General features: G+C 41.0%; 1 protein-coding gene across 2 annotated transcripts in view; it reads right to left on the bottom strand.

The window, feature by feature from the left end:
- Positions 1-27,618, bottom strand: part of gabbr1b (gamma-aminobutyric acid (GABA) B receptor, 1b) — a 96,604-nt gene that overhangs the window by 48,299 nt on the left and 20,687 nt on the right. For both annotated transcript variants that reach the window (XM_047605720.1, XM_047605721.1), the window contains 2 exons: positions 22,316-22,501; positions 22,007-22,024 (listed from right to left, as the gene is read on the bottom strand). In XM_047605720.1, the coding sequence (XP_047461676.1) occupies positions 22,007-22,024; positions 22,316-22,501 (204 nt within the window). The remainder of the gene's footprint in view (positions 1-22,006; positions 22,025-22,315; positions 22,502-27,618) is intronic.

Genomic DNA, 27,618 nt, shown 5'->3' with positions numbered 1-27,618 from the left:
TTTGGCTGCCTGCTTTCTGTGTCCTATTTAATTTCTTTAATTTATTTCTGGTCACTGTTGTGCTGCTGTAACATTTGAATTTCAATAAAGTACTATCTCATCTCATCTCATCTCGTGACAAGCCTGACACAGGCACGCACACAAAAACTGTTTAGTAACAACTCAAAAAACATGAAAAATTGAAATTCATTAGATCCATTGCCTGATCAGCATAGAACAATATGGGAGTTGGAGTTGACCCGGTGTTGTTTTTCAACCACAGCCTCACCAGCTGGGATTAACAATCTTGCGCATGATCTTATGTTCAGTGCTACAGCAGGAAGCAGCATGTTCTTGCAGGAAGATTTGCAATACTAAGTTGGGAATTAATAAAATTACAGCAAAGCCATAGCCTTGTTTACATAGTAGCCCATATGTGTAACACAAGTGCTTACAGTATACAATAGTAAAGTCCATAGGACAGTTTTTGACCTTCTGATAAGTGCTGTTCCAAAAATGAACTCAGGAGTTGGTTCAGTAAAAAACAAACAGAGAGCTGCTGAGATTGTTCACTGTATTCATCTTCTCTAAATGATTCCTTTTTCTGTTTTACTCTTCCTATGTCTGTATTCCTCACTCCATGTTTTAGATTCCTGATGTGGCCTGGCACTAAAGCCCTGCAGGGTAGCTTCCAAACAAAATCACATGTGACATCTTACCACTGAAGAAAATCTGGAGCACAGCTGCATGCAGCCACATACTAACATTCTGTATACTGTATTCTGTAAGATGCAAAGCATGACAGCTCTCAAGGCAGCATGAACATCCATGACAGACCAGCTGCACACAAAGAATAATCATATAGGTCATCATGCATAGTTTGCAAAAATTAGACGTGTCCCCTACTGAGCCCTCCCGTACAATAATATAGACATAAATATTAAAATATTCAGCCCCTACGAATAACGGGAGGTCATAAAATTTATATTATAATGCCATGTTAAAAAAAAATAAAATGTTACCTTCAGTACTGATTGCAGTACTGAGTTCAGGTCATATGATTATGAAAGTATTGGCCACAAAAAAATCTTTTTTTTTTCTTTTTTTTTGAAATATTCAGTAAACAGTTGATTGTCTCTAAAAGTAAAACTTAGAATGCATCACCAATTGCCTGGGGAATTAGACTGCTGTATGCTACTCCCTTATTGGTGGTCTAGAACCTTGACACTACACCACATTCCCTCAGTGAATCCAATTACTGACCAGTGAAAACCCCTGACCAGTAATCTACAATACTGTCCTCAACTGAAATAAGGAGTTAATTCAACTCAATAAATAATGCCTGAAACTCATGCCATTAATCAGTCAAAAGATGTCATTTGGTTACCAGAAGAACTGTTATAGACAGTTTTAACATGGCAAAGTTGGCAAGAAAAATGAGGCAAAATGTCTTTGTTTGCATTTCTCCCTGTCAACTCCTGTCAAGGTTGACTGCATGAACCGCACTGAAATGCAGCATTCAGCACAGCTACAGAGGCCAATGTCAGCCATGGGTGTGACAGCCAGGGAAAGTGTGCTGACAGCTGAGGTCAGGGGGTTTCACTGGACAATAGTTCGATTCACTGAAGGAATGTGATGTAGCAAGTGTGGCAAGGTTCTGGAGTAAGGGAGTGGCCTACACCAGTCTAGTTCCTCAAGCAGCTGGTGGTGCATACTAACAAACATGTTTCAGCATGTTTGTGGGTGGAAAGACTGTTCAGTTTATTGAAACGAGAGAATGGGTTTCCCGTGAACCATGCAAATCCAAAATTAAGACATGTGCTACCTTGAGTCTTTTAGGCCCAGTACAGAGGCCAAATGACATGAGCAGCTCACTCCACCACACAACTCGTGCTCCTTGTCACAGAGAAAGTGCCCTGCCTTGAATGGACAGCAGCCTGCCAGCTCAGCAGAGAACTGCAGCAGCTTGAGGGAAACTTGCGTTAGATGTCATGTTGGCAAACAGCTACCTCTGGAGATGTTCAGAAAACAAACATCAGGATCACTAGTGTAGAGATTGTAGGACAGCACAACAAGAGAAGAACAGTTTCCCTCATTGATTATGCAAGAGTGTGTAGTGTAATTCCCCAGACTAGCTAGTAACATTGCTCTCTGAGAATCTCTATGTGCTTCTATAAATTATATACACACACTCCCTGAGAACAACAGGGCCAAGGTTCTTTGGGACTTCAGCTTCCAGTTTGACAAACAGCTCCTGGATAACCACCTGGACATAGTGGTGGTCGACAAATAGTAGAAGAGTGTGGTGGTGATAAATGAACCAGCTGATGCCAACATGAGAAAGAAGGAACACGAAAAGGCTAGAAGCATCAAGGGTTGAAAGAGCAACTGGAACAGATGTGGAAGGTTAAGGTGAGCGTGGTCCCCGTGGCAGGAGGAGAGTGACTCCAACAGTTCCCAGGAACAACACCTGAGGCTTCAGTCCACAACAGGCAGTACTACTCTAAAGGCTGGACCTACTAAGATCCCAAATTGCATGTATTAATTTGGGTGTGCAATCTAGAATATTGTGTGTGGGCTGGAACTGCGGTTTGAGGGTGATTTATTAAAACGGGCTGCATAAATGACAATGGGTGCAAACAGCTGTATGTGGATAAATAAACACGTTATGGAGTTAGAGCAAAAAACATCTGAATATAGGACACGGCGCAGTGACACAGTAAGCGCATATGTAACATGCAAATTATTTAGTGGATGCATCTGAACCGTTTGGATATTAACCGAACAAATTAAAACGTTTAGTTGCAAAATGAAGATGCATGAATCCTGGCAAAATTGTAACTACAGGTTTGTGTGGCTTCGCACAACAAAGAGAGGAAGTGCTTTTTTCCCCGTTGCCTACAAACATCTGTGAACAGAACCAAGAAGAAGGCTTGCACTGTGACTATTATGTGTCCTATTCAGACGTCATTCTCTCCTTTGGCTGCCAAAACTACCAAATTTTTTTTACCAAATTTTGCACCATCTGCACTATAGAAGGGTAAAACTGGTGTTGAGACCTCTTTTCCCTGGCATTTTGTTTCTGAATGGCACTGTGGGCATCATTGCAGGTGGGAGTTCTCTAGAAGCAGTACAGTTCTTCAGGGTGCTGTGATTGGTGCACAGATTGCCAGGCAGCACATTTGGCTTCAGAGGTTGCTAGATCACTGCAGGGTGACACAATATGCTCAACAGATTGGCAAGATTACTGCATGCAGAGGGATTTGGGTTCACTCAACTCTCAAAAACAACAATTTAAGATTTCTCTCCAACAACAAAGACGTGTTTCAATTAAAGGAAACAAATACACTTATCACCCATTAACATTGTTCTTCATGTTTTTGACTCGTTCCTAAATATTTTTTTGTGTGTGTGTACGCTGCATCTTGCTGGGGATGGCTGCTGCTACACAGCAAATATTGTGGAGTTAAAATTCTGGTGTTTGCGAATTTTAGAAAGAGTAGAGTTAATTATAGTCTTTGTAGAGTTAAATATGTTATATACAACTCTCTGAGGACAAATGATGAAGGTTTTAAAATGGAGTGTCAAAATGGAGTGTTGGTGAATTAACTCTATAAGTGTCAGTGCAACACATTTAACTCTCTTCATTTCTATGACGAGCTCTGAACCTGGATATGACACTTCAGGTGTTAATCTATTAGCCCTGCCCATTTATTATACCCGTACCTGGACATTCATCCTGAGAACTACCCATTAATTTTTACTAATGAGAAAGCTTTGTCTGGCAAGTAAAAGATTTGTTTTGCATATAATGTTATATTTGATGTTAATATTGACTGTTCTCAGATGACCCATACAGAACACCAAGCTAACGCTAACATTTCTTCAGCCATACTTAAGTCAGTAAATGCTAATCACACGGTTAACATATTATGCAGGCTATTTTTTTTTAGCTCGATTAAGCTGTGCATGTAAACGTACTGAATGAGTCCTGATTTGCATTAAAAACCGCCTACACTCAACAGGGGTGCTCGTTTGTAAGCACCGTTTTGCCTCATTCATTCACTATTGTTAGGGTGAAGATCAATAAATGTTGTATAAATGTGCAAATATGTTGTGCGTGTGTGCCAAGTCATGATGCACACACATAAAACAGAGCTGTTCTTGGTTCTGGAGCAGCAGTAGAGATCCGATGGAGATCATAGATGGTAAAATATTTTACTTGACCCCAGGTGATGTTGGGGTTTATTAGCATACAGGGCGCAAAACTGAGGATCACCAGTAACCATCTTTAGGTGTGGTCAGACCTGGCATTAACATGTGTCTCCAATGCTTCCCCTGATCCTATCTTTAGTGTTGTGCTCTGTATGCAAATAAACTCCAACATGGGGCTCAGTAGAATATTTTAACATCTGTTGTCTCTAACGGATTCTACTACTGCTCCAGAACCAAAAACAACTCTGTTTTATGTGTGTGCATCATGACTTGGCACACACGCACAACTTATTATTTATTGATTTCCACTCTGACGTTAGTGAATGAAAGAGGTAAAATGCAGCTTACGCAGGAGCAACCCTGTCGAGTGTAGGCGGTATTGTGGAGGCTGGAGACAGTTCAACACCTGCTGTAGGAGCTACAGGACTCATTCTCTCTTAGTTTCCCTGATGTCTGGGAACAAAGTATCCAGAAAGTTTAATGTAAAGTGGTGCCTAATGTCTTGTACAAACAGTTAAATGATTTAAATGTATTTTCTATTTGTATTTTGGATTTGTTACTGTGGTACATTTTAAAATAAATGTTTTAAGCTTACCATGGCTTCTTTATTTCATCATAATTTATTTTACATGTAATATGTAACCAATAAAAATATTTACACCATACAGTGTAAATATGGAGTAAATACCTGTATTAGTTGACAACTGACACTATGAGGAAGTAATATCTAACACTATACACTAGTGTTGAGAGAAACTATCAGTTGATAGTGTTCAGAAGTGTTAAATTTTAACTATAAAAAGAGGCAATAATAACACGGGAGTGTTAACATACTAACACTTCAAAAAGAGTCAAATTAACACCCTGTGGTAGTAGCACTTTGAAAGTGTTGACATTAACTCTGTTGGTGTTGATTTGGATTATTGATTTTGCTGTGTATCAAGGAGTGTCATTGCTGTGGGGTGGGGGTGTCTGGTCTGGTCAGGGTGGGAGGGACATGTCTAAGTAACATCCACATGAATACAAGGTCCAAACGTTTCTCATCAGACACAAAAAGGTCAATGTTATTTACTTCACCTGTCAGTGATTTTAATGTTGTGGCTGATCAGTGTAATTCTTATAGAATATACTGTACAACTGACATGTAAGCAGCAATACAAAACCAGGTTCTATGTGAGAGAAAGAAACAATGGCATAATGACCACAATGTAGACACATTACGATGGTGTGGAAAAAGTGTTGGCCCCCTTCCCTTCCTCTTTTCTTATTTTATTTGCATGTTTGTCACAACTAAATGTTTCAGATTATCAAACAAATTTAAATATTAGTCAAAGATAACAAAATACAAAATGCAGTTTTAAATGAAGGTTTTCATTAAGGGGAAACAATCTAAACCTACATGGCCCTTTGTGAAAAAATTATTGCCCCCTAAGGCTAATAACTGCTCGGGCCACTGGTTGGTAGCAGCAGCAACTGCAATCAAATGTTTGCAATAATTTGCAAGAGACTTGTTGGTGTGCTTTGGAACATTGTTCTACTGCCGAACCCAAGATCTCTTCAGCTTGAGGTCACGTACAGATGGCCGAATATCCTCTTTCAGGACTTTTTGGTAGACAGCAGAATTCCTGATTCCATTTATCACAGCAAGTCTTCCAGGTCCCGAAGCAGCAAAACAGCCCCAGAGCATCACACTACCACCTCCAGGTTTTACTGTTTGTATGTTTGCTTGCTTTCTTTTGCTTTTTTTATATAGCGCTTTTCTACCCCCATTGGTAGTCAAAGCGCTTTTACAGTCAGAGACACATCCACCCATTCACTCAAACAAGCACACACACATTCACACACCAGTGCCACACACTGGGAGTAACTGGGGGTTCAGTGTCTTGCTCAAGGACACTCTGGTATGTAGCACATTCCGGGGATCAAACTGCTAACCCTCCGGTTTGTGGACAACCCGCTCTACCTACTGAGCCACAATCTGATAGATCTAAACGACGTTCTCATTTGTTCCGGCATGATGTCTAGCTTTTAAAGATCTTTTGGCCTATACAAAAAAATAAAAATTCAGGAAGGGGACCACTTTTTTTTTTTTTTATTATTTTAACTCTGCCTGTCATGATACAAGGCCTCTGCTGTTAATCCTATAGGGTTTAAGTGACTAATCCCTGTAAATCCGTATACAGCTCAAATTCTCCAATTAATATTACAAAGATTTTCACACATCATCTTCAACTCTTCAACTGGTTGATCAATTTGTACTGCCTTCTGTTTTGTAATAAAAAGCTGGGATACAATGTAAAATGTAAAGACAAAATAAATGTACTGATAAATTAGAAGGTATTTAGCACAAGACAGCATATCAAATGTTTAAAGTAGAAAAGAGCTTTTTAATATGCTCATTTGCAATTTGATGTTAACAATATGTTTGAAAAAGGTTAAGATGGGGCAAAAGACTGAAAGTTTTGTAACTGCAAAAACATATACTTAGGTCAATTAGCAGCAGTAAGAATTCAATTCTGTTTTATATGTGTCCCAGGACACTTTACAGAGCCCAGACCCTGAAAACTCCAGAGCAAGCACTAACACCATGGTGGCAAAGAAAAACTTTTAACAGGAAGAAACCTTGAGCAGAACTCAGCTCATATGGGGGACTCACCTACTTGAGGCCAGCTGGGTAGAGACAGAAACAGAGCGAGAAGAGGAGAAAAAAACAGTGGGAGGAACAAGATGATACATACACTTGCCATACATATTATACATACATACCTAATCTAAGATTTAAGCATTAATGTAGAATTGAATCATGATACAAGCAAGAGTACAAGATATAACTGATGTATGTTACATGAGTGAATGGTTAAATTAATAAAAAAAAGAATGGATGTAGTTGGCAATCTAAATATTAATTGAAGAAGTAATGAGCATACAGAGTGTTTATTTTATGGTCATCATGTATGAATTACCCAATAGCATAAAGATATTAAACATGTCTTTATAAACAAATGGGGGTTAATTTCAGCAGTGGCGGTTGCACAGCCACTCCCACTAATCTTTTAATTGTAGTTTTCTCAAACGGCATCTGAAATACTAAACAAAATACAAAATGAGACTACCACATTACAACTCTCATGAGCACTGCGTGTGCACAGTGTTTGCTCATCGGTTCATTCATGACGACTTACTGTAGTCAGGCATTCTCTTCACAACTTTGAACACGGTTGTAAAGTGTTGAAGTATTAATGTGGAGGCCATAGGCATGTTGAAGGTGAACACAGCTTTCTTGAATACTCGATTTTGATTGGCGAATTGCCAGTATTCAACAGTGATTATTACTTGATGGACCTCTGTTGCCCCTGGCAACAAGACAGACACTGTTGCCCCCGCCAACCAACAACATCCAACTTTAACTCTCTTAATAACTAGGGAAATGGAACATTTTCAGAATATAACATTTGATTTATTTGGAGAGGACAAAACACTGGATATATGGCTGAAGAATAAAAAGAACATGTCCCCAGTAGAGAAGAAGAAAAGAAAAGAAATGAGCACAGAATGGGTAAAAGAGGTGAAAATAAATAGGAAGCTAATTTTAGACAAATAAAATCTCCTTTAATTCTCATTTCAAGTCACATTACCAAATCATTTAGTTGCAAGCCGTGTTGTAAGCAAGCTTTTAATATGTGATAAGAAACCACACTGTTTTTTATTACTATAGACTGCATATTTTCACATAAAAGGAGCTTTAGGCCTACTTGATAATGGCCTGCAGTGTTAAACATTTCTTCACATATGTGTACAAGGGTCATTTACATTTAAAAAGTTTAAGACCAGCTTGGGCCTTTCTGGAGAAGTTTGCGTGTTCTCCCTGCGTCTGCGTGGGTTTTCTCCAGGTGCTCTGGTTTCCTCCCACCTCCAAAGAGGCTCAGGTTAGGCTGATTGTTGACTCTAAATTGACCCTAGGTGTGAGTGAGAATGGTAGTAGTAGTAGAAGATGAGATATTTTTGGGCTTTTGCACCTGTACTAGATAGGGACAACTGAAGAAAGGCAGGAATCAAATCCACACTGCAATGAGGACCATAATTTCAGAACAATAAAAAGTGGCTGGTGAACAAAAAAGTTCATGTCAAGCCCTGCCAATAGGTAGAAAAGCACTATATAAAAGCAAGACCGTTTACCAATAGAAAATAGTTTGAATTACCGAGCTAACAAATGCTAAGACGGATGCTAACATGAGAGAACCTGACTGCAGACGTCTCGATACTAATATAAAGTAACAGAATAATCTCCCGGTCAAACCACGCTTCCCAAATGTTATATGCTGCCTCCACAAAAATAAATGATGCAGTTAAGTCGTGTTTCATGCAGTCAGAGCCTCCTCTGTAACAGAGTCAAGACTTCTCACCCTGGCTCCTGAACGTCACTCAATCCGGGCAGGTGCACAAATATTCAGCCTGGTCACATGACGAAAAGCATGACTGTTTTAATAGCCAGTTTACATTGAAACAGTAATAATTTGGGATGACAGAGTGCCACTCTGCTGAGTTTCTCTCTTCATCAGGGGTTTTCAGGCTTGATTTGTTAGACTGAATTGAACTGAACTCTGAAAATAAGGAAAAAAGGAGATTAACACACACTTTGGCCTGAATGATTCTGCATATCGTCAAATTTTCAGCTAAAATCTATTTTTTTTTTTTTTTTTTAATTGAATCTAAATGAATCATGTTGGGATCTAATACTGTCCTTGATAGTAAACTAAGAGCTGCTGCTACTGGACGAGGAACAGTTTCAGTTATTTATAAGTTTATCCCTGCCTGACAGCACTAGTTCAACATAGTCACAATGGGAGCAAGATATTGGTCCATCTCTCACTATAGACCAGTGGGTTTCAATACTGAAGAATTCCACCTCCATTTCCAGCGGTATAACAATACTGACCTTTATATGAAACTATTATTCAGACATTCTTTTTTTATTGGGTGAATATCTAAATGGATCAGATGTAATTATAAATAATTTGAGTGTTACATATGCGCTTACCGTGGTCTATTCCTTTGTGTGAGCCTCCTTTAATTGGCAGTCCGTCACTGCGCTGTGTGTTATAATTGTATTCAGGCTCACTCTAACTCTGGTGAACACCAATAGCACACGCAAATCCCTCAATTACAGCTGTTTGCACCCACTGTCATTTGCACAATCAGTCTTAGTAAATTACCCACATGCTGCAGTTCCAGCCCACATGCAAAATTCTAGACTGCGCACGCAAATTAGTACACACAATATGGGATCTTAGTAAATTCGGCCTTAAATAGCATACTGAGTGCTGTTAGTCTAACATTAAGAAAAGAATATATTTTATGTGTTTGTTCTTTCTGAGTTAACTTAACTAGCAGAGCAGTGTGTCCAGCTCTGTTGTCTGTTAGTAAGTCTCCAGTGGGAGTGGAGACACATTTGCCACTCAACTTCTTATCTTAGCTGGAAGCTGAAAGAAAATAAATAAGCTAGTGTTTAAGTATCAATACTGATGGTATCTACCATGGCAAGAGTTCCCCCTGCTGTAATATGGGAAAATGCTAGATGGAGAAAATAAACTCATGGATAACATTTATTTTCTGTAATGTTTGTTACATCTCTGTATATTCAGAAAATAAATTATATCAGCACCAGTCTAACTCTCTTCCAGAACAGATTACATTCAACCATAAAACTATGACAATCATAAAGCCAGAGACAGTGTACAGACAGACCATGATGTAATTTATCAGCTGACTCCTCACAGATTAGGTTGACATAGGTTATTACTGGAGCAGATTTCATGATAACACACTGGTGAGACGTCCAGTGATGAAATCATGGCTTTTAACCCCCCTTCTGCATCACCCCACCGCCCAGTCTGCTCGGTTAATCTGGAGTGCAAATTATGATTGGCTACTGATTTCAAGCACACCTGCTGTTCAAACCGTCTGTCCCTGTACATGCTGGTCAGCTCCTCTGCACCACCTGATGCCTCTCTTTTGTTTTTTGTTTTTTTTTTTGTCTGCTTTTGTCAACTCCCTCACATCTTTCTCATACACACTGCCCCTCACATGTTTTTTTTCCACACAAGCATGCTTATCGCCACCTCTACAGCAAACAAGTCTCCCTTCTCTCCTCTGATCAGCTCAATCAACGAACATTAAGACACTTCATCTTTTTTCATTTTTGTTGTTGAGAAAAACAGGTAGCTCCAACTTATAAAATCAGACTTGACTGTGGCTTAAAATTACCAGTCAAAATATGTCATATATGTCATGTATTTGAAAAGTGATACAGCAGCAGTTTAGAAGTGAATTGAAAATGATTAGATTCAACTTTATTGTCACTACACAATACCTTGTCAACAAAAGTAGTTATAATTTACTGTCCTTTTTCTTTGTAAGATAGCTAAATGACAAGAATATGTCGGCAATGCCAAACTATCTTTATGTTTATGAAAGTAAACACTGTGTAACTGGGGTAGGGGTTAAAAATAGCCTACACTATTTCCAGGTCTGTTGGCACTGGCCATGTGTGCAGAGTGGCCCAAATGTGAATGCCACAATGTGTAGCAGAGAATAGGAGATGCCTGAGACACCTACTTCAGGGCAAGTAAAATCACAAATACAAACACAAGCTGACATATTGTTGATATAAATTAAATCAATAAAGGACAGTCATTTTAGTTGACATTTTGAGAGCATAATTATACCAAAACTGTCCATTCCCACAAACAATAATCAAGGGCAGAATTTATACTTTAGGATTCATCCTAATCCTAATTATCTGTATTAAGTAAATGGTAAAATATTAGTTTCCGTCTAGTTCATTTGATTGATCTGTGTGACATCCACCCTCTCTGCAGGCTCAACCTTTGCAGCTGCTCTCCTCGTAGTTGGAATCCGTTCAGGACCGCAATGTGGTTCTCTCCTTCCCAAGATTGCCCCGTACTTTGCTGTGGTTTGTTGGGGGAGTAGTACCAGCAAAAAAGACATCAGTAAAATCAACAAATTGATCCAAAAGGACACGTAATTGGTAGGGAGTTGAAGACCTTTGTCTCAGTGAGGGACAGGAGAACACTGAAAAAACTGCTCTCCATTATGGACAGTCCATCCCATCCACTACACCAAACAGTAGAGGGGCAGAGGAGCTCATTCTCCAGCAAACTGACTGAGCTATGCTCCCATAGTGATCGCTACAGGACTTTTTTTTTTATACCCTACTCTATCCAGCTATATAACAGCTCATCTTTTTGTAATTACAAAGCTACTATGACCAATTCATTTCCCTTGGGTCATTAAAGTCTGTCAAGTCTAGGTCAAACAATGAGCTTCCTTTGATGGCATAGCTTATTCTACTGTCTTTTTGCTCTCTCACCCTCTCACCCATTCCACTCCCATTCCTCTAGCTTGGCTCTCTTCGCAATCATTCTCTATGTTTGTATGTATTAAAAAAATTACAGCAACTGAACTATTGACTTGTTCTAGATCCCATCGTCGTCGTCACCGTTATCTTGGTCTAGGGCAGCAACTTCAGCAGAGAGGTCCAGATGGCCCTCTCCCCAGCTACTTCCAACCGGTAAATTGAGAGCTTCGCCTTTTGGCTTAGCCCTCTCTTCATCACGACAGACGTCTGTAGTGGTGAAGAGAGATCTACCTGTCTATCTCCCACTCCATCCTACCCTCACTCGTGAACAAGATCCCGAAATACTTGAACTCCTCCACTTGAGGCAGGAACTCCTCCCCGACCCAGAGTGGGCAATCCAACCTTTCCAGCTGAGGACCATGGCCTCAGACTTGGAGGTGCTGATCTTTATCTCGGCCGCTTCACACTCAGCCGCGAATCGCCCCAGTAAGAGCTGGAGGACGTAGTTCGACGAAGGACCATATCATCCACAAAAAACAGGGACGAGATCCTACAATCGACAAAACCGACACCCTCCACCACCCTGCTGCGCCTAGAAATTTTGTCCACAAAAATTATGAACAGAACCAATGACAAAGGGCAGCCCTGGTGGGGTCGGGAAAGAGTCCGACTTAGAGCTGTCTACACAGATCGAACCTGCACACCTTTGGTTCAGGGACTGAATGGCAAAGGGCCATCCACCCCAAACTCCTGGAGCACCCCCCACAGGATGCCCCTTGGGACACGGTTGTAAGCATTCTCCAAACATTTCCCCTCTAGCATCCTAGCGAAGGTAAAGAGCTGGTCCATGGTTCCACGCCCGGGACAAAAACCACATTGTTCCTCCTCGATCTGAGGTTGCACTACTGATCAGACCCTCTTTTCAAGCTGAGAAGTGTGATCCCCTATAGTTGGAACACACCCTCTGGTCCCTTTCTTAAAGATGGGGACCACAATCCCGGTCTGCCACTCAATGCAATGTTGCCGAGGCGTGTTAGGCGTGTCAGGCGAGACCCTAGAAATACCCAAGGTGGATCTCATCCTCTCCCGGAGCTCTGCCGGCTAAAAATTGTTTCAGTACCTCATGACTTCTACCCCGGTGATTGAACGGTCCAACCCCAAGCCCTCTGACTTTGTTTCCCCCATGGAATGGAATTGAGGAGCTCCTCAAAGTATTCCTTCCACTGTCGGACAGTAGCCCCAGGTGACATCTGCAGCTCCCTGTCCCCACCAAAATTGGTGTGGGTGAGTTGCCATCTGCTGCCCCTGAGGCACGGACAGTTTGCCAGAACCTTTTTGAAGCGAATTGATAGGCGTCTTCCATAGCCTCACCAAAGTACTCCCAGTGAGTTTTTGCCTCAGCAACTGCACTGGCCGCAGACCACTTAGCCATTCGGTACATGTCAGCTGCTTCGAGACACCCACAGACCAACCATGCCCTGTAGGCCTCCATTTTCAGCGTGACAGCTCCCCTCATCTCTGGTGTCCACCTGTGGTTTCTGGGGTTACCACCACGACCAGCACCAGCTACGTTGTGGCCACAACTCGTAACCATGGTGGAACAGGACATGGCCCATTGTGACTCAATGTCCCTCACAACCCCTGGTTGAAGCTCTGTCAGAGGTGGGAGTTAAAGACAATCTTGATAGGTTCTTCCGCCGTTCCCAGCAGACCCCCACTATTTGTTTGGTCCTACCAGGTCTGTGCAGTGTCTTGCCCTGCCATTTGATCCAACTCACCCCCATGTGGTGATCTGCTCCTCTCTTCGCCCAGAGTGTCCAAAACATACAGTTGCAGGTCAAATCATACGATTACAAAGTCAATCATCAACTTATGAACTAGGCTGTCATGGTGCAAAGATGAACAACCTTCTGTTCGAACATGGTGTTAGTTATGGACAAACTGCGACTCACACATAAGTCTAATAACAGAACACTGCTCGGGTTCAGATCAGGCAAGTCGTTCCCCCCAATCACACCCCTCCATGGCACGCTGTCATTGCCCACATGAGCACTGAAGTCCCCCAGCAGGGCAATTAAGTCCCAACTGAGGACTTCCCTTTTTGACAAAGCTTATATTTAGGGATGGACTCAAGTCTCCCTTAGTTATGCTGCAACAGGAATAGGCTACTTGTAGACGATACATTGAACACATGTCCTCTATTCTCTTCTGTCTCGCCCCAAGCTCTTATCCTCTACTTTCTTTTCTCTGGCATGAGGTCTTGTCCTCTTATTTCTAATCTAATTTCTTCTCTATTACTATTACTTGCTCTTGAGGTTTCGGGCTGGGTTCCAGATTGGATTTTGTAAAGCTTGAGACAATTTGTAGTGTTATTGATACTATATAAATAAAATTGAATTGAACTGAATTGAATAATGTTTATGTGATCTGCAGCACATCTGTAAAACAGTCTAATCCCCCTTAACCTGTTCAACCATTTCAGGGTCCTTTGGTCCTTTTTCTGTTATAGTTTTTTGTTATAGTAAATGTGTGATCCCTAATCAATGAACTTTTGCTGAGCAGCAGCAACAGCAGCCTCGGCTACTATCAACAGTAATCAAAGGGAGCTGTTCTGAGCAGTGAAGGTTACTACACAATTGTAATAAGAGGCAACAATATAAAGATGAGTATCGGAATGTACAAGAAGGAGGCAGGAATATTCAGTTAGTTAATATTAGTCAGTCAGTTAGCATGCAGGGATACTAACTGGTCAGGAAAGACTACCAGATGATGAGATTATGTCCTCCCAGGCCCCTGACATTTTGGAGTTTTGGCAGTTCTAGAAACAAGTTAACGGTTCTTTCTTATATCAGGCAAGTTCATTTCTGTTGGGGGAGAGGTAGGCAGCCGACATTGTAAACGCATTTCAGATCACAGCCTTTCTGCCCTCAGACAAGACACTTAACCTCCACTGAACCGCTGAAGCCTCAGCCAGATGAGGAGAGAGGAATCTGACAGGCCAATAACTTAATAACCACATCAGTCTGAATCAACAATCCGACATATAGCGCCTGTGCTAGGCATGCATTTGAGAAGCCGTTTATCTCATTCAGAACAATGGAACTCGGTCCACCTCATACTTATGACACAAACACATGAGATGTGAGACTACTACTGCCGTATGACACCAGGTGCACAGTTAAGATGAGAGACGAAAGATAAACTTCATAACAATAAAGAACAATAAATAAAAATTATGACTGCAAAGTCCAGGCAAATCCCAAAAGTCCCATCAACAACAAACAGACAACAAAGGTGAAGAAGGAGAAAGGATGTATAGAGGTTCACAAGGCATTGTTGAGAGCTGGTGAGACAAAAGGAAGTGAAAACGCTGGGGAAACATGAGGTAAGTAACAATTACAATGCAACAGCAAAGAGTGACTCACCCCAAGCCAAACAGAGAGAGACAGGGAAGGACAGGAGATGCAGGGAAATAGGAAAACACAATCATACCCCCATGATTGGCACCAAATTCAGTTAGCAAAGTGTCAGAAGAGAGACCTAGATGCTGTATTTCTAGACCTGGCTGCATTTGGTTCAGTACCTCACTGTTTGTTATTGGAAACTTTTGATTTTTTTAGAGTCCCAGCCAGTATCAAAGATCTAGTTGAAGCCTATTTTGCAAATATACAGCTCTGCTTTACCACAGCAGAGTACATTACAGCATGGCAGTAGCTGGAGGTACATGTCATGGCAGGGTGTACAATCTCTCCACTAACCTTTACAATGGCAACGGAGGTGATTATTAGGGCTTCGAAATGGATAGGTGGAGAAAAGCTGTATGGAGGGCGTCGCCTCCCCCCAATTAGGGCCTACATGGATGACATGACGACTGTGACGTCAACTGCTCCATGTACTAGCAGACTGCTGGATAAGATAAACAGCAACTTGCAGTGAGCTAGGATGAAAGTGAAACCGAGTAAGTCTAGGAGTATCTCAGTTATTAAAGGAAAGGTAGTAAAAAGAGAGAGCGCATTTCGAATGATTGAGGTGCAGCCTTGTATGGGAAGGGCATACTGGCATACTCCCAGTAACTAGTTTATAGAGGAGTTTAAGTGTTCTGAGGCTGGACTGGAGATGACCCTTACTCAGTCGAAAGATCTAGTAGTTAGGTGCACACCTCCCACGGTTAAAACAGGGAGGAAGTGGAATCCGGGAGACGCGGTACAGGAAGCACAGGCCGCCCTCAGGCTTAGTGACAGCATAGGTCATGTACAGCAAGGGCGTGGAGGCCTGGGGCTGTGTGTAGGGAAACCACTGTGGAGCAAGGCATCAGTAACAGAGAAGAGAAAGATGGTAGTGGAGGAAATCCGTAGGCAAAAGGTAGCAGTAAGATGTCCTAACACAGTGTCGCAGGCTAAGCACGGGCAGTGGATGAACTGGGAGAGTGTAGAGAAAAGGAAGTTGAAGTGGAGGGAGCTGTGGAGCATGGAGGCTAGTAGGATTAGATTTGTGATAGGGGCTATTTATGATGTGCTGCCATGTCCACAGAACCTAAACCAGTGGTTAGGGGAGGATGCTGCCTGCCCACTGTGTTCTTGTGTTTGTACACTTAGCCACATTCTAACAGGTTGCAGGGTTAGTCTCACTGGAGCTCACTGTAAAGCCTTCTTGAGGTGTCATGGACCTAACTTGATGAAACATCGGTGAAGGGAGATGCCGACTTGAAAACCCCAATGATGTGCTGCATACTGCCTACTGCTGTTGGCTAGGCTAGTTAGCAGGTGTCTTCTGTTTTTTTACTTTACCGAGATTTGTGGGGGGTGATGTTCCATTACTTCTTACCTGTTGTTGGCTAGCCTAGTTAGCTGGTTGCTTTTAGTGTTTTACTTTCGGTCTTAGGCAGAGGGAGAAGTGACGGTTGAAGGGCAGTCGCATGATTTCTTACCTGCTGCTGTACGCAATGCTACTTAGCTGGTGTCTTTAAGTGTTTTACTTCGGAGGGGAGACGTGTTGGTTGAAGTGTAGGTGCATGTCCCATCACTTCTTACCTGCTGCTATTGGCTAGGCTAGTTAGCTGGTGTCTTCTTGTTGGTTGCTAGTTGGTAACTGACTGCTAGCCTGCTGGTCATTTATTCAGTTGGACTACGCTTCTAAATGTGTTTTGCCTCAGATCATGGCACAAGCGATTCCAACATCTTATCCTGTGTATTTATGAATGATCTTGCTGTATTTACTGATACATTTCACTGTGTTTTTGGGCCTTTCCCGCGTGCTGCACTGATGTCACTGCAAACCCTCTTTATTGCATTTAAAAGATTACAAAATCAATGTATCAGTGTTTTGGTGCATGTCTTTTACTGAAGAAAACTCTGATTTTCTAATGTAGAATCAGCTAATTCTAATTCAGATTCTGATGTAGTTCATAAATAAGAATCGATGAATGGTCTTTACTGCTGCGACAGATTCTGTAATTTGGCTTTGTTGTAGATATTAATGTTTAATGAAATGATTTTTTTTGTATGGATATGTCTGACAGGGCAGAGAGGGAACACCCACCGTAAGTCTTTCCTCAAATGAATTTCCAGTTTCTGTGAATTTCAGTGAATTTCTGTAATCATTAGAGAGTCTCCCTCGCATAATGTGAATGGCATAGTCCATGCCTTTTGTCTGTGAATAGAAGAACCGCTGGCTGTTCATTAAGATGAGACATGAGAACAGCAGGAAGGACCCAGCTGGAGCCTGCGGCATTGTAATGGGCTTTAGTGTGCATCCACAAAACATCCACACAGATCCATTTTACTCCAAACATGTTTTCAACAAACATTTCTGCCTTAATTGAACACTCTAAAAAATGATTCATGGGGTTAGTAAGTATAGCTCAAAAACAAGACCTTTTTCCTAAACATATTCAACATAGGGGTGTATTCAGCTAGCACAACTTAAAAATTATTCTCACTTAAAAAATAAGGTAACAATTTGCATGAACATTTTTAAGTACAATGAAAGGAAAAGAAATAGAAATTATTTTTTTCCTCAACCTCTTTGTCTCTGTATCTCATCATTTCTGTGAACCCCTGACAAACACATGACAGTGATATAGCTATTCACCAGTGCGCACCTGCCAAAGAGACATCAAACAAACCTAACAACCCTAGCAGTAGCCACAGATCTGGCACATAAATGTTTTTGAAATATTTCCCAAGCCTATTGTTGTTTCTGCCATACATGTTAATCTTCTTTCATTATTTCCTTTAACTGACATGAGCATATACTGCTAAGGGAGAAGTGTTACAGATTTGTAGGCCACAGTAGGGACAATTACATGAGCACCAGGCAGAATAAAAAAAAAAAATGCTGACTCTATTATAAAGTGTAGTAATTCACTGGGGCAAATGAAGGCATGAATGACTAAACCGAAAAGGTCTAGTGACTAGAAGTGACTGCCTGTCTGAACAACTGCAGTGCAGCACACTTACATCAGATTTTACCGTTTATTTGCAATGGCATATAAGAACATTTTGGCAATGACTCTGCTCATATAATGCTCTGGAATGACCTGAGCAAGAGTGACAAATAGTCCTTGAGGTCATGAACCCCTGAATCTGCGCTCAAAAGGGAGCTGACAAGCTGATTAGAATTAGTATTACGTGTAGCGGCAAGCATGTAACATTTCCTTCTAATTCAGGCAAGCTTCCATTCCTATCATACTTAATACAGCATGCTCCAAACAGATCCACCTAGCAAAACTTTGTAATGTTGACTTGATACCAACATCAATTCCAATGAAGTTGGGAGGTTATGTAAAACATAAATAAAAATAGAATACAATGATTCTTTTTCAATATATTCAAATAAACACACTACAAAGACAAGACATTTAATGTTCAAACTGATTAACATTGTTGTTTTGTTTTTCCAAATATGAACACATTTTAAATTTGTTGCATGCAAAACATTCCAAAGAATCTGGGACAGGGGAAACAAAAGAGTAGGAAAGTTGAAGAATGCTCAAAAACTTTTTATTTTTGTCACGTATAAAGCTGCTTCTAATTTATTCTTGAATTGAATTAAGTTTATTCCTAATGAGAGCATTGACGTTTTAAGGTACAATGACATGATGAAAGTATCTAAGAGAGTGAATGTTGTTTGTGTTTGTGACCAGCTCTTAAGTTGGTGTTGGAGTTTCATTAAATCTGAAAATCACCAGTTGAAGTGTTGAACATAATTTCGGTGGGACATGCTACACCTGTTAAACAGTAGCATGTTCTGATAAGAAACTTCAAGGATAAATTGTATAACCTTTTCAAATTTCATTTACTTGCATCGAAGTGCATAGTGTTTTATCATCGTGATGTACATACATACATATGAAATAGTACCAGTCTTCACCCTGACTTTGATCAACTCCACATGTCTCAGCTGTTCTCCAAGAATTTAGAACGGATTGTTACAGTGTCTGTCAGTATGAGATGAAAAGAGGTTACCATACAGGTGAAGAAGACAATATTGAGGCCAGATATTAATATTAAGGCAAAAAATAGTACTTCTGTTTTGACTTGTATGGCTGCCAGGGGAATCAGCATAGTGCATTTTATTGAAAATTCCAATATGAACTTTCCGATATGAATCTGACTGCAGGCAGTCATCAAGCACCATTTATGGGGGCTAAATTGGTGTTGCATATCTTAAATGAAACATGGAGTCTGTAATAATGTAATGTATAATAATAATTATGCCACACAAAGGCAAATACTTGCATAATAACCATTTCCCAGTAAATGGGCACATCTGGTCATCTTTAATAAGCACTAAGCTCCAAGGGGCTGACCTTCACAATGACCAATTCAATATCAACCCTTGTATTTGTAGGATGTATGATGACAAAGACTGGCCTCCTGATTTTTGATGAGGTGTTTCTGCATCTTTTAGTTTTCAAACATCAATAACTGCTCCTTTTTTGTTCAGGTGGTATACAGTGTACATGCTGTCAGAAGGTGTGCCCAACACCATTTGAAGCAGACCTACAGAGGTCTGGAAATAACGTATTTGTCATGATCCCTGGCAGTGCATAATGAGGTTGTTAGCCAGCCCACTAGAAAAGACGAGAATACAAAAGGAGCTAAACGGGAAAAATGAATAATGATGCACAGGCATGGTCTTATATTGTTCTCAGTTGCCACAGCCATCCAATATTGTCTTAGTGACAAAGGAAATCCTAATTTTAGAACATAAATGTTATGTTACCAGAGTCAAAACAGTACCTTACAGATCTATACGTTGAACTAACCCACGGGGTTCATAGAATTAAGCTACTATCTACTCTTTATCTATGTTAAATGCAGCTCTGCTGCGTTATAAGCAGCCCAATATTGCCACCCACAGATATGATGGGAGTACTGTCACTAGAGAATGACTGATCTACTAGCAGTGAGTATGTTAACCTGAAGCAATTTTTTATTCAGTATTTCCTCCAAACATTCAGACTATGTAGTTTCTCTTGTCTTATTTTTATATACGTTTATACAGGAAGGCATTATAAATGTTATTTGACTGTTATTTAAAGTATATATATATATATATATATATATATATATATATATATATATATATACACACACAGCGGGTATTGGTATGTATTGAACCCATCACAACTTTTCATAGTAAACCTATTTCTAAAGGTGCTTTTGACATGAAAGTTTCACCAGGTAATCCATACATAGAAAAAAAAACAAATACGTTCAAAAATTAAGTTATGTGTAATAATGTGAAATAACAGAGGGAAAAAGTATTGAACACACGCACAAAGGGAGGTGGAAAAAGGCATGGAAAGCCAAGACACCAGGTGAAATCCATCAGTGATCAGAAAGCCATCCTGCCCCTTGTCAGCGCAAATGAATATCAGCTGGTTCAGGCCAACCTGATGGCCTATAAAAAGGTGTGTCAGTGACAAGGTGTCACACAAGGATCATCTCATGATGGGTAAAAGCAAAGAACGCTCTCAAGACTTTCACGACCTTATTGTTGCAATACATTCTGATGGCATTGGTTACAGAAGGATTTCTAAACCTCTGAACGTTCCAGTGAGCACTGTTGGTGCCATAATCCAGAAGTGGAAAGAACATCATTTGACCATAAACCGGCCACGACCAGGTGCTCCTCACAAGATTTCTGACAGAGAAGTAAAAAGAATTATCAGAAGAGTTGTCTAAGAGCCAAGCACCACTTGTGGAGAACTTCAGAAAGACCTGGAATCAGCAGGTACAATTGTTTCAAAGAAAATAAGCAATGCACTCAATGGCCATGGCCTGTCTGCAAGCTAACCACGCAAGACTCTATTTCTGAAGAAAAAGCATGTTGAAGCTTGTTTGAAGTTTGCTGCACATTTGGACAAGCCTGTAAAATACTGGGAGAACATAGTCTGGTCAGATGAGACCAGACTATTTTGATGCTATAACACCATGTCTGGAGGACAAAATGCACTGCACATCACCCCAAAAACACCACACCGACAGTGGAGGTTGGAGGTGGTAACATCATGGTGTGGGGCTGTTTCTTCATATAACTGAAGGGAGGATGAATGTAAAAATGTACCGAGACATTCTTGAGAAAAATCTGCTGCCATCTACCAGAATGAAGATGAAACGGGGGTGGACATTTCAGCAAGACAATTATCCCAAACACAGAGCCAAGGAAACTCTCAACTGGCTTCAGAGAAAGAAAATAAAGCTGCTAGAATGGCCCAGCCAATCACCTGACATGATCTATGGAAAGAACTAAAACCCAGAGTTCATAGAAGAGGCCCACAGAACCTTCAAGATTTAAAGACTGTTTGTGTGGAGGAATAGGCCAAAATCACACCTGAGCAGCATGTGACTAGTTTCTCCATACAGGAGGCGTCTTGAAGCTGTCATTACCAACAAAGGCTTTTGTACAAAGTATTAAATATCTGTAAGTGTGTTCAATACTTTTTCCCTCTATTATTATTCTGTAAAGTCAGGGAAAGTGCAAAGCTTCTGTGGAAAAGTAATAGATTTGGTTAAATTCACATTTGATTCTTAGTTGCTCACAGGATGAAAACATCTCTTAGAGCATTTTTTTCCAGGACTTTCTTTCATCTTGTATTTTTTTTTTTTTCAGTTTTGTCGTTGCACATGTTCTATACAGATGAACTTTTAGATTTGTAAATTGTGTTTTTTGGAGAAGTACTGCAGTCACTCATCGTATATTGCATCCAAAAACGTCAGTTACACAAGGGACTAAAACTTTAGCAAATGTTTCAGCTCATGCGCAAGAACTTGTGCATTACAGCTATTAGTAGCAATCAAAAAGATCACCATAAACTTTCATCATTTCTTTCTATTTTTGCCCAATTAACTTCCCTTTAGGTTTACTCCATGACCTGGGAAAATCACGGAGGAAACTTATTAAGAAAACAAATGTAAATGTTCTTACCTTTGTAGTGCCGATCGTCTTTTTGAAAAGCACAGAAGAGACAAAGCCAAGTTACAATACAGCTCATGAGATACACATGTACATGTGTTAAACCACAGTATTCCACTCATCAACAAACAAAGTAGCAGAAAAAAACATGATCGGGGGATTGCTAGCACCCAAACATGCAATCAAGTGTGATCTTTAGACCTCAAAGACAGTTTAATTCAACAAAATATATGTTCACTTAAACTGCAGGAAAAAACACTAATGTCATGTTTTTGTCATAATGAGCAGAACCATACATATGAAGGAATAAATGTGACTCACAGTGACACACAGGTTTGGGTGTATCCCACTTGCCCATTTTATTGCACTGTGTTGAGCTTCGGCCCATGAGGATGAAGCCGGGCAGACAGCTATAGTGCAAAACTGTCCCCTCAACTGCAGGTCCTAGGGGCCAAGAAGACACTCTGCCATTTTCCAGAGATGTCCACACTCGAGGACACAGCAGCACTAGAAACGGAAAGGGAGAACAAAATTTATTTGACATCCAGAAATAAGCTTTGACTGTGTATATATACTGGGAATGTAGCCCATCTCACAGGCATTTAATACAGCACTGTAACCACAGATGTACTGGTGGTGAGCCAAAATGTAATCGTGTGTTCACACTATGAGAAACGAAAGTTGTTTGGAAGGGCACTGACTGTGTATATATCATTGGAACAGGTGACGCAAGGACATACAAGTGGTGGACATGTCACAATGTCAAGTAGAGTGACCAAAAAAGTTGAAAGCAGCAGAGGCAGGGGAGAGGGGAAAGTTAAAGATGTCTGAAATCAACCTTCCCTTTAACAACATGACAAGCTTCAACACCACCAATTTATAAGACATGAGAAACACTGGCATGATCAGATTTGACATCAAGATGGCCTGAAAATGACCAATCATGTAGAACTACATAGAAGACATAACACAGATTCCTGGCAACTGCCAGGAAGGTAATTGGTGATGCTCAACAGGGACTGTCTGTCTCTAACCTTAGATTAAAGATTTGAGATTAGATTAGATCGGATTGGATTACATTCAACTTTTGTTACTCCACATGTACAGGTACAGAGCAACGAAATGCCGTTTAGCATCTAAGCAGAAGCGCAATAAGCAGTATGTACCTTTCCATGTTTTAAGGTCTCCAGCAGTTTTTCTGGTGGTAAAATGCAAAGACACTATCATGGAGCGGAATCACACATTATGAAGGTAGCTAGGGAGAGTCTAGACACTGATGGTGGTGGAGAAGCAGAGTCATCAAGTGGCTGTAGGAGACCTGTGATGAAGACTTCTTGAGATTACAGAATGAGGATGAGGAGAAGGAGACCTGTGTGACATACTGAATTACAATGAACTAAAAGCTCAGGGAGGAAGTAATGCAACAAGGAGGTAATGCAACAGTGGTCCAATAGTTGGTCGTACGAAAGCAGTGATGTAGAAACTGAGGATGAATTAGTTGGCAAAAACAGCCCACATTTCCCAGACATGAATATTGCAATCACTGCATGTGTGAAGGAATTAGCAGTGGAAGAAAGGAAGGAGGAAAGCAGGAAAATGGGTAAACTGGGATAACTTAATCAAAAGAACTCAAGTGTCAAGAACTGGCCAACAGATGTTTTTAAGCAATTAAGCGATGTGTAAAGCAACTTTGCAGGGGAACACTCCATTCCTGAGTTCTAAATGTGTGTCTAACTTTTGTCTTCTCTCTGGGTAAACTAAATATATAATATCTTTGTTAATGTCAAATGGACAACAAGAAATTCACAGACTGACAAATCTCCAGACAGGAGAGGATCAGCAGACGCTCCAGGGTACTTTATGATTAACTTTCTTTACCTTTCCTTACCTGGAACAAGGGCTTGACAATACTTTAGCAGCCTGAGTGATGTAAGGACAGGCAGAGGCTAGTTGAGTGAGAGTGATGCGCATTAGCATTTTCCCTAGCTCGCAATCAGGCATTGATGGAGTGGATGGAAGATAATATTGCCTGGATAGTCTGCTCCACATTTATATTCCTGAAAAGAGGGTGCCCTCAGGGACCTGGCTTAGGGCCTGAATCAGGCTGGGATGTGCCAAAAGGGATCTTGATAGGTGGGAGGCAGAGGCGGAAGCGGAGATAGCAAGGAGTCCAGCTTAATCGTGCAGTTGGAAAGTGTCAACGTGGGGAGTGGAGAAGGAAACATCAGCTACCAAGTGTAGCAGCGTGAAATATCCATCTGCAGGCATCCAGGATGCGATAGTTAACCCTCACCCTCACTAAACATTTGGGTTTACCAGATCTATCCAGCAGCTTTCCATGTCATTTGACGCAGATGCAGTCACTCCATTGTTGCCACAAAAGCCACAGTCTTCCCTCAGCTTATTTAGATGTAACTTTTGGAGGTTTGTCCAATGAAAAACACACAAATGGTTTGGCAGTTTTGATTATGCCTCTGTTATTTCTCATTGTAGAATATAACCAGTTATTTAGTTTTATTTGTGTAGTCCACATTCTGACTATACTTAAAGTGGCAATTTCTTCTTGTGGTTGTGTTCAAGTCTATCACCTTCATTGGCAGGCAGTGTATCAACTGAATTAAATGTTTGCTTATAGTTAAAGGTGAGTTGCACATGCCCATCTACACAGCAGAATAAAGATGCTTACAGCATGGTGTAAAAAATAACTTTATCCCAATAATGTATGAATGTCAATTTCTATGTAACTCCCCAATTTATGCGTAGTGAAGAGCATGACAGCTTTGATAGGTGGGTGCTAGCAGTCTGCCTACGTGTCAGGCTTCTGCCACAGCAAAACTCACACTCTGGGCATGGAGATGGGCAGACTCAGGCATTTACAAGACACAACAGCCAGAGATACCACACTGCTTTAAAATCACTAATTCTGTTGCGACATAAAGGGTTTTTAATCTATGTTTATATCCCTAAGGGTTATGATGGTTGGTAGTGTGCTACTACTGTAGCAAGGGGCATTTTGTAGGAATGGTCTGTATTAAAAAAGTGACATGTAAAACCAGTAGCTTTGGTAAATAAACTTAATAAAACTTTAGTCAAACCTGTGACGTCCACTGGCCACCCATTTGATGGATTTTGTTGCATTTGTTACAGATGGTGTTGTTTCATTGCCTGGTAACAACCATAAAGCCCCAGTGATTTTGCATCAGTAGTAGGTTTTGGCAAGATATGCCAATGAATAAAGTCTTGGTGTCAGATGAAGGGGTGTGAATCTGAATCTGAATCATTCATTTTTCAAATTAAAACCGAAACTGAACAAACGAAATAACTCATTCCCAAAACCAAAACGAAAAAGCGGGTAACGTCTTGTTTTTCTGTTTTGCGATTTTGCACACAAATGGAGAAAAAAAAAAAATGGTTAACTATGCATTTCATCCAATTAGGATATGTTAATCTGCTGCAAATTGTGTGAACCAGAAGGGAACTTTCACCTGACTCGAGGTGTGAATGCATAGAGGGGAGAAGGAGATGAAGATAAAGAAAAATGCTCAGTAACGTCAGTCAGAAGCAGTGTTGCCAGACCGGAAATGACAAATACTCAATTTTATCTTTAAAGACGACATGAAACAAACGGAACAGACACCCACATAGTATATTTGTACATATTTTAATTGTAAAAATCAGCCATTTCAAAGAAAATCTGCATTATAGCATTCTGACTTTCTACTTGCTTGGTGGGGCACAGCTGAGATGACCCTGGCCTACAGCGTCGTAGACTGGTGAACTACTGCGCGTCAGTGCATGTGTACAGCGCACCCTTCAGTTTGGGCAGTGGGGCCTGCAGTTCAGGGCCCCAGAGCGCTTCTCATTGGCTGATTTGAAGCAAGGGGCGGGGGCTGCACAGGTCTTGCTAGCTTGGCTAACATCCATGACTGTATATACTATCGGCTAATGGGAGCTAATTCACGTTCACAAAGCTTCACTTTACAAATCCCCTGGGTCCCCTGGGTCGCCGCTGCACCTGCAGCTCCACAGCTCTACAGGTGGGACCTGGCCCTCACTTGCCTGCCTCGTAAATTGCACTCAGATCATGGTCCACACTACACTATGTTACTTAATACAGCCGCAGCTAGGTACACGTCATACACCCAACCCAAGTTTTTTAATGCACCACACCCTCGGGGACAGCCCAGGATCGGTCAGTGGGCCATACATCAGGAAAGGCTGCAGGACAGTAGTGTGCTGCAGTCCTCTGACCCTGGCGTTTACATCCCTCCCTCAGCATACAAGGAAACACCATGCGATGACATGATCCATGCCACTGTTGCCATGCAACTGGCCAAACAGCCACATCACCTTGAACACTGTTTTGCCAACTACTTTTACATTTGTTCATCATGCTAATTCTGTAAATTTTCTTGATTCCACTGTTTATTTTAGTAGATAATGACCATTTTTATTTAATTTTAATCTAATCTTATTTTATTTTATCTTTCTTGTGTTTTTTAAGAGTGTTTATTTTTATGTACAACTAAGCTACTGTAACAAGGTAATTTCCCTTGTGGATCATTAAAGTCTGTCTAAGTCTAAGTCTAAGACTACTCCATTGGGAGACCCTTACCCTCCTGGACTCTCCCATCTCTCCAGAGATCTACAGAGCATCCCCCTGGACCCTGTCAAACCTGAGTGATGTGACTTGGGAAGCACAGGACCCTACACACTACCAGTTCCTACCAGCACCACATGCCTCTCTTCCACTGTCTGTCCTTCCACATCTTCTCTGTCCTTTGTTCTCCCACTCTATTCACTGAGGTGTAGCACTGCCCTCCCTACCACACAAGGTCACTCCACTCAACAAGGTAGCTGTAGGTAGAACGGGTTGTCCATGAACCGAAGGGTTAGCAGTTCGATCCCTGGAATGTGCCACATGCTGAAGTGTCCTTGAGCAAGACACTGAACCCCCAGTTGCTCCCAGTGTGTGGCACTGGTGTGTGAATGTGTGTGTGCTTGTGTGAGTGAATGGGTTGATGTGTCTGTGAGTGTAAAAGCGCTTTGAGTACCAATAGGTAGAAAGAGCTATATAAAAGCAAGACCATGCTCCATTTGCTCCCCTCTGCTGGTCATGAGAGGAGAATAGTTAAATGTGGTGTCTTGTGTTCTCTCCCTCAGGTGAAGCTGATCTACAGTAATTGTAGATTCTCCCAGCCACTGCAGCAGAAACTATTGTTTATGTATAAGTTTGGTAGTCTTTCTTTCTAATTAGAGTTTACTTTGGCATGTTTATGGTTAGAGGGTAGACACCAGGTCCTCTCGCCCTTTGTGCGCTAGTCTGAGTTGCTTCTAATTTGTTTAGTTATTTGGACAGGCCCATCATGTTTGTGTGTGTTTGTGTTTATTGTTTGCTTTTTTCTTCTTAATAAATAGCAACTTTGGTTGGTGTTTGATGACTTTCGGGAGCCAGTCTAAGGTGATACTAACCATGGGTCTGTCTGCGTAGGCAGAGGAAATTCTGTCGTTCTGTTCTGACGACCTGTCCACTATATTTTCCTAACATGTTTGTGCATTCCTCTTTACACTCTGCACATTCTCCTTCCATAACAGGAAGACATCTTTGCCTCCTGAGACCAAAC

This window comes from Mugil cephalus, chromosome 14 (genome assembly GCF_022458985.1).
Source record: "Mugil cephalus isolate CIBA_MC_2020 chromosome 14, CIBA_Mcephalus_1.1, whole genome shotgun sequence".
Lineage (NCBI taxonomy): Eukaryota > Metazoa > Chordata > Actinopteri > Mugiliformes > Mugilidae > Mugil > Mugil cephalus.
The sequence above is the reverse complement of the archived record's forward strand: the minus strand, read 5'-3'. Positions and strand labels throughout refer to the sequence as shown.